Below are 8076 nucleotides of genomic sequence, written 5' to 3' on the forward strand. Positions count from 1 at the left end.
CACAAAGTCTAGCCTAAATCTGCTTTGTCAGTTTGACCATTGTTCCTTGTTACCCCAAGAGGTGCCCTGGTGAACAGAGCATCTCTGGTTCCTTGCTGCCCCACCCCACCATGAATTTGTAGGCAACCACAAGATCATCCCTCAGCCTTCTCTTGCAAAAGCTGAAAAGGTCCAGGTCCCTTAGTCTCTCCTCATAGGGCTTGGCCTGTAAACCCTTAACTCTGGGTGGACCTTCTCAAGGTTATCCACATCCTTCTTAAAGTAAGGTGCCCAGAACCGGGTGCAGTACTTCTAACTGCAATCTGACCAATGCCACAAAGTATCACCTCCTTGGCTGTATTCATCATGTATCTGCTGATGCATGATAAATTGTAGTTAGCTTTGCTGATGGTTTTGTCACACTGACTCGTGTTCATCTTGGAGTCCGTTATGACTCTGAGATCCCTTTCAGCTTCTGTGCTGCTGAGAGGGTCACTTCCCAGCCAGTAGATGTGCTGGATGTTTTTATGCCCTAGGTGCAGCACTCTGCATTTGTCCTAGTTGTACTGCATCCTGTTGTGTTATGCCCATTTATCCGGTCTGTCTGTAGTTCTATCCTCCAGAGTATTTACTTCCTCCCAAAGTCTTAGTATTGTGGTCTCTGAAGATATTGAGGAGTACAGGTCCAAGGACTGAGCCCTGCAGGACCCCACTACCCACGTACTTTAAGGTTGATACCGACCTGTCTGCTCCTACTGAGTGCCACCCCCAGACTGTGTAAGCATCCAAGTTGCAACTTCATAATTTCGTTATGAGACGGTATCAAAGGCCTTCCTAAAATCTAAGAAAATAATATCCACCTCTACTCCTGTGTCTAAGCGTGACCTGGTCATAAAACAAAGCCATATTAGTTGGACATGATCTGCCTGTTATGAATCTATGCCAGTTGCCCTGCAGCATTTTTCCTGCTGGACTTGCACAAATACCTTAAACTTTTTTCTTTCCTTTAAAGACTTTTCCAAGGATGGAGGTAAGACTGACTGGCCTATAATTACTTGGATCCTCCTTCCTCCCCTTCTTGAAAAAAGGGGCCAATGTGGACCCCATTTCCAGTCTTCTGGGACCTGACCCAAGTGCTATGAGGATTCAAACAGCCGTGCCAGTGGTTCTGCTATGACACCAGCCAGTTCCTTCAGTACCCCTGGATGAAGCTCATCCAGGCTTGCTGACTTGAACATATCCAGCTCATTCAAGTGACTCTGCACCAAACTGGCATCAACAGTTGGTGGGCTAATGTCCCTCTGCCCAACTAAGAACCTGTTAGACTTATCTTGACCCTTGTTCAAGAACACGGAGGCAAAAAACTCATTGAAGAGCTCAGCTGCCCCCTGCCCCCCCCCATCTGTCACTAATTGCTCCTGCTTATTCAGTGCAGGTCGTATGCTGCACCCCACCTTTTTTATTTCCTACATATTTTATATATATATATATACACATTTTGCTATCTTTTTTTTTTGCTATCTTTTTTAATATGTGTTGCCAGCCTTGGCTCCATAGTTGCTTTGGCCTCTAAATAGATTCTTTTACTCTGGTCTCCCAACTTTTGATTTGGTTGCTAAACTTCCTCTGAATCGAATCTGCTACCAAAGCTTTGCACAGCCCTAGAAACTGGTCTTACTGCACTCTCTGTACAAATTTTTTTCTGAGTCTTTCCATGTGCCCTCATGAGACCTCTTGCTGCTTCTGGTATTGTAAGACAGTTGGTTACCTTTTAGTGTTGCTACCTAAAGGTGAGAGCCTGCTGTTCATTTTTCTTTAACATGTTAGTTTTCATGAACTGGCCTTGCAGTTCAAGAGCATCTTGCATGCAATCATTCTACCATTCTCTGAGGCTGGTGTTAACTGAACTCGGCATGGCAGTGTCTCTGCTTCTGGTGACAGCCAGGGAGGCAGAGCCTTGGCTCATTTATGTTGGCCTATATCACTGTTCATCCTTCCAAGGACTTGTAATGCCCTAAGCAAAGCACTTGACTTGTTTCCTTGACAGTCTTGAAAAGCCACCAGAGGCCAGTGTAAAGATTGATGATGGCCGTGATGAAGATGGTGAACCGGACAGCTGTATCAAGTAAGTCCTGTGGTCTCTAAAAGGAGTTTAAATCTACGTGATTCTAGTTTTTAACAAGAGCATCCCCTGATAATAGGTTAAGTTACAGCAGAATTGTATAATATTCTAATAGCTTCACGTGGGAGACCTAAAATTCTACTGTGGTCTAATTTGTTGTCAGTGCTCTGATCAACTGGTGAAGGTGGTACTACCTCTGCAGTGTTTCTTGGTATGAAGGTGGTTCCTCTGTCCTTGACTCTCCTGTTGCTGCTTCATTATTGAAAGGAGATGAAAGGACTGAGAAATACTGGTGCAAGATGCTATGCTATAGCTGCACAAAGCATCTTACCAGTGGTATTAAGCAGTTGCTGTATGAAGGCCATGATGCATTTAATCATACAAATAAAATGCTGGCAATATAGACTTCAAAAGAATCTTATTGCTATATGAGGCAACTGAGTCTTTAAGCTTCAACTAAAATGTAAGTTAAGTAATAACTTCTTGTAAAACACTTTTTAGGACACTTTATGGTTAGATGTGTAAGAGTACTTTTCAGAAGAGCTTCAAAGACTGATTCCAATAAAGATATTGCTAGAATTTTTGGAGGTCGACATATCCTGAGCCTTAAGTCCTATCAGAGCTATTAGTCTTTTTAAAAGATGAAGTGAGAATTTATTTGGTCTTTCCCAGCAAAAGTTTATCTCAAACTTTCTTAAAGCTAAAACTTCATATTGCATTGAAGCCTTCTTTACAAAGGCAGTCTCTGCTGGTAAGATGCTTCTGGTTTGTCATTGAACAAACATCTTCCAGACTTTATGACCTAATGTTTTTTACTATGCATAACCTGTAACTGGACTACTGTTAATTGGGTAATCGCTAATTTGGTGCTACACAACGCTAAGTCTGCAAACCGGTTTATCTCTTTCAGAACACTACACATGAAAACAAATACAAAATGGGAACTGCATGTCTTTCAGTCTCTGCAAACCTGCTTCTAGGGTGTGGCTAGGGAGGTGTGCAGTTCCTGCTTGATGGAGAAAAATCTTGCTAGTAATTCCCTTAGAAGGGTAAAGCAAAATTTAAGCTAGCTATGCAACTACTTTACAAGCATCATGCATATAACTTTAGCTTTCTAGATGATTAACCTCATTGCAATAGTGATGTAAAAATGACTTAAATACAGTTGCTCATATGTCAGAGCCATTAACTTTGTGTTGCTCTCTTTTTTTTTTTTTTTTTTAAACAGGGATATTAAGACAAAAATTTCTCCATTTGTGATGTCTTTTGGATTCAGGTACGGGGTGGGTATATGCATATATAATACCAGTATAGAAGGGAGGGAGATGTAAAATTTGCTTCTAGCCATTTTGCTGTAAAGCAAATATCAAATCTTGGCTATGCAAAACTTACTCCGAATAAAATTCAGAAGAGCTTCTTGGGGAAACTCTCTTCTCTTGGCACTGGGAGGGACGAATGAATGCTGATGGAACTATTGCAAGTCTACAAGAGCTGCTGCAAGCGCAGTAGACTAATTCTGTTGCACATTAGCACAGCAGGAAAAACCTGTGCCAATATGCAGTTAAACTGGTCTATAGTACACTAGCATCACAAAAAGCACGCATCAGCACTAATACTGCACCATAAGAATCAGCACTGCTGCGTGAGTTTAGTACCTGTAATTACAGATACTAAAAAATGCACTGTAATTATGGCACACTTAATGAGCACATAAATGCACCCAAAGAGACCTCACCAAGACAAATCTAGGCTGTTTGTTTGTCTTTTAAATAAAATGTAATTCTATCACTTGGCTAATGATTGATGTCTTCCTTGAGTCATGTGTCTGTAGTTTGGACTACACTAACTCTTGGCTCTTTTGAACTTGCTGGTCCCCTGCTAGCAGCTTTCACTTCCAGCTGCTGAAGTAAAGGTGACTTGACTACAAAGAGTGGATGGACAGCAGATGCAGGCTCATGTTTTATTTTAGATGTAGTTTCATTAATTGCTTCAATATTGCATTTCTAAACTTGAGAGAATAAAATTAACTAATTGATGGATTAGTGGAGAAACATAGTGTGTGTTTCATTTTAGCTACAGATAGGTTATAAGGTTAATTTTAGAAACTTAATCTTCGAGAGCCTTGCTGACAATGTTCTTGTATTGTTTTCTTCATTACTGATATTCTTTTTGTCTTGTAGAGTATTTGGTGTTGTACTCATATTTGTAGACATTGCACTTTTGATTGTGGACTTGGCTATTAGTGACACACAAAGGAACACTAAACAGACCCTTGAAGGTGTTTCCCTGGGGATAGCACTCTTCTTCTTTGTTGATGTTCACCTGCGAGTGTTTGTGGAAGGGTAAGATTCAATGCCTATGGGGCACTTCCCCCTCCCCCCCAATAAGCGGACATGGATACCTAGAGGGGTGGCACCCAAACAGGACTCTAGAGGGGTGAAATTGAGGTGGGGCTGTTCATTCGCAGCACAACTTGTGTGTGTATGTCCACAGGTATGAGATGGGAGGATCTGGGGCTTCTCATGCTACCACAATGCAAATAAAATTGCTTTATTAGGAATGAGCAAGCTCTCTTCTTTCTAGAAAGTCTTCCAATGAGCTGCTTCAACTCCTGGCAAGAACCCTAGACATGGCAAACATAATAAAAGCCTTAGTCTCTGTCCATAATACTCTGGGCGAACTGCATGTGCTGCTGAGATGGTGCATGCTGATCTGGCTGCGAGGCTTCAGAGCATTACAGATGGAGGGAACTGCCAGGCCACCCCCTTTCCACACCCTGCTCCCCTGCCTCCCTCCCTCCAACAGCCAGCAGGGAGGGAGGCAAGTGGGGGTTCTGGTGGTAGTGCCCCCCTTCTGCTGCTGCTGCCTGGCCCCAACAGCTGGCAGAGGAGGCAGGTGGTAGAGGGGGAGGGAAGGCATGTTGTGCAGCTGGGTGGCTGTGCAAGCTTTCCCCCTCCCCCCTGCCCCCAGGAGTGGGGGGTTAAGGAGTGCATGGGGGCCAGATTTTTTGGGGGGGGGGGACACGATGGCTGCTGAGTGGCAGTACTCTATCCCTGCCTGCTGCATTCCCCCCCTCCATTTCATGATGGGGAAACTTGCTAGTTAGTAGTAGAAATACACTTGGAGGCACCTCCATTCAGCCATGGAACTGAGAGTTGGGTACTCCTGGAACTACTTTCCTAGTTGCTTAGGTAGAGGAACTGGCACTTTTCTTGCCCATTTTTTCTAAATCCAATAAAACAAATGATGGCATAGAATGCTTGTTTTAACAGACATGTAAGTTTCCACTAGGCTGACTTAGACTGTGTGTGTGTGTGTGTGTGTGTGTGTGTGTGTGTGTGTTCTCTTCTCAGTGGGACAAAGTTTTGCTATCTCACTTGAATACTTTAAACTTGACTATCTTCCATCTGTCCTGACCTCTCCTCTCAAACATCTCTTAATCTTGACTTGCTTATAGTGTTAATAGCACTCTTCTGTGGTTAGTAATTGGGTGCACATGAAGATCAAGATACTTGAGGTATGAGGTGCACTGATATCAATGCCATTCATGGCACATTTTTAAAAGAAAAACTTAACATTATTGGCTTTTTTTGGCTGATGTTGCTGGGTTTTTTAAAAATATAAAATGCCTTCTGGCTGGGGCCCCTGGTTGCTGCATGCATACTGCAGGGTGTGTGTGTGTGTGTGTGTGTACACACTGGTAAGGAATACCACCAGGCAGTAGGGAGAGCAGTGCCATGCAGGTAAGTCTGTGGAGGGGAAGAGGCATGGGTGCAGATCAAGGTCTCCACAGCAAGGGGGGGAGTGGGGCTAGAGGTGCTGCCCAGCCAGAGCAATGAATTGAACCCTGAGCAGGACGGAGCTATGGGCAGCTCATTCTAGAAGTATGGGGGAGAAGAGGCAGCTCCCTGCTGCTGCACACCTCCCTAGAATAGGGGTGTTTGGGGGGGGGCCTTATGCCCCTCAGACTTGTGCATGGTGCAGAGGTGGGCTGCCCACTGCAGGCTTGGGGCTGTCTTCCCTGTTGCCTCTGCCCTGGGAGCCATGTGCTGGCTGTATGTCCTTTACCCATCTGGCAGCAGTAGCAAGTTGTGCCTCCTGCTGCCAGGCAGGCAGGGGATGCATGGCCAGCAGACTGCTCCCAAGGCAAAGGCAGCAGGGCAGAGAGCCCCAAGCCCACAGCGGGCAGCCTGCTTCCACTTTTGCCCCACTTGGCTCTCCTAAAAGCATCCCCATGCTTGGTGGTGGTGGTGGCACTTGAACTAAAGCTCACATGACCAGTTTTGATTCGAGCACCCCACCACCACTTTAAAGTGCTTGGATGCTGATCCCCTGGACAACCTGCCCCTGCCTCTGGTCCTGTTCACTGACCTGGCTGGGCAGTGCCCTCTACCCCTGCCTCACTCCCTCCCTTACTATGGGGAGCATCAATCTGCCCCTTCCCTTGCACAGACTTACCTGTGGGGAGCTGCTTTCCGTGCTGCCTAGCTGTAAGTCACTTATTGGATCAGTATTGACTGATTTAGGCCTGGTGAATAATTGGCTATTGGTATCGACCAAGAAAATCTTTATTGATGCACCCTTACAAAATGCAGGAAGTGGCTTGCATTGATAATCTTCTCCCATCTGGAAGGTCTCTAGCAAATCACTTGACTGGTTAAGCACTCCCCAAAGCTTTGAATCCCTTTATGTGAATTGCCCTGGATATCCAAGTGCATAATTACTGTCAGAACCAACTAATGTTGAACAGTATCAGGGTAGTCTATTTAAATAAATAAAAACAAAACTGTTAGTTCCTCCAAGAAGAATACATAATACTGGGATAAGACAAACTGGAATGATTCTTGGCAACATGATATACCTACTTCCTAGTATTTTTAGCAGGAGCATCTAAAACTTTGCCCTCTTTCTCCTCAGCTTTAGAACCTACTTCAGATCCAAACTGAATATCTTGGATGCTGTCATTGTTGTGGGAACTCTGTTGATTAATATGGTGTATTCTTTCTCTGGCTTCAGTGCAGCAGACAAGATCCCAAGGTAAGTGTTTGCTATACTTGAAGTGAGCATTAGAAGGATTTGCTGGTCTGGGGAACAGCAAACTAACTTGAACATAATTAGAAATATAATCAAGACTTATGCTTACTACGTGTGGTGGGGGGACAGTTGGTTCTTAGTTGTGCCTTTGGATTAGGCACTGCACTCTGTACAGAAATACTCTGCCTCTTATTTAAAAGATTAAAATTTAACTAAACAAAAATGCTTCTTTCCCAACGTTGTGGAAGTAGTAATAGTGGGGAAAAAGTATATAATGTCATTGACTTCCATTTCAGGATGGAAGACTTTTGAGGAAAAGAAGGTGAAGGGGCAAATGCAGAACAAAGTTGAGGCAGAGACTTCTCCAACTTTTTCCCTGCTTGTCTCTTACAAATGGCCAAATTAGATCCAACTTTCCCCATCTAGGGTTAACTAACCCTTGTTCCATGATGAGGCCCTTGCTTAAGCAAATGGGTATTCAAGGGAGTGGCCATCCAGTAAGTGGTGCTGGCTACCAGCAGACATTCTAGCCTGACAAACAGGTGAGTTAACTCCTAAGAGTTACCTGAAAGGAGTGCCTACAAGCAGGCTAGTGAGAAACTTGAGGGCATTAAGAGGAACAGGGAAATGGACACTCTAAGAAGCAGAAGGGAGACCAGTATGGGCTGGAGAAGCTTGCTGAATTTCTAGTGCCCTCCAGGGAGGGATGCCCAAGGCTGCCTTCCTGTTAATTCAGATGCCAGGATGGAAGATGAGACTTCTTGGAGGGTCCTAGAAACCTGAAGCTTTGGTGCAAGGTGAAATCAAGTCTTGGCTGCCTGGTGCCAAAGTAAAGATTTTTATCTTTTTTTTGTTCCTTCAGCTGCCTACTGGCTTGCTGGAACAGCCACCTAGCACTCATAATTGGATTCCTTCCTGCCAAACTCCCATCTTCTGGCTTA

General features: G+C 44.3%; 1 protein-coding gene across 3 annotated transcripts in view; it reads left to right on the plus strand.

Annotated features, from left to right (window-relative positions):
* Positions 1 to 8076, plus strand: part of LOC109306561 (phosphatidylinositol 3,4,5-trisphosphate 3-phosphatase TPTE2-like) — a 43245-nt gene that overhangs the window by 13612 nt on the left and 21557 nt on the right. For all 3 annotated transcript variants that reach the window (XM_019530008.1, XM_019530006.1, XM_019530007.1), the window contains exons 3-6: positions 2027 to 2104; positions 3330 to 3377; positions 4282 to 4443; positions 7019 to 7138. In XM_019530008.1, coding sequence (XP_019385553.1) covers positions 2027 to 2104; positions 3330 to 3377; positions 4282 to 4443; positions 7019 to 7138 — 408 coding nt within the window. The remainder of the gene's footprint in view (positions 1 to 2026; positions 2105 to 3329; positions 3378 to 4281; positions 4444 to 7018; positions 7139 to 8076) is intronic.

The sequence above is a fragment of the Crocodylus porosus genome, unplaced genomic scaffold, assembly GCF_001723895.1.
Source record: "Crocodylus porosus isolate Cpor-Errol unplaced genomic scaffold, CroPor_comp1, whole genome shotgun sequence".
Lineage (NCBI taxonomy): Eukaryota > Metazoa > Chordata > Crocodylia > Crocodylidae > Crocodylus > Crocodylus porosus.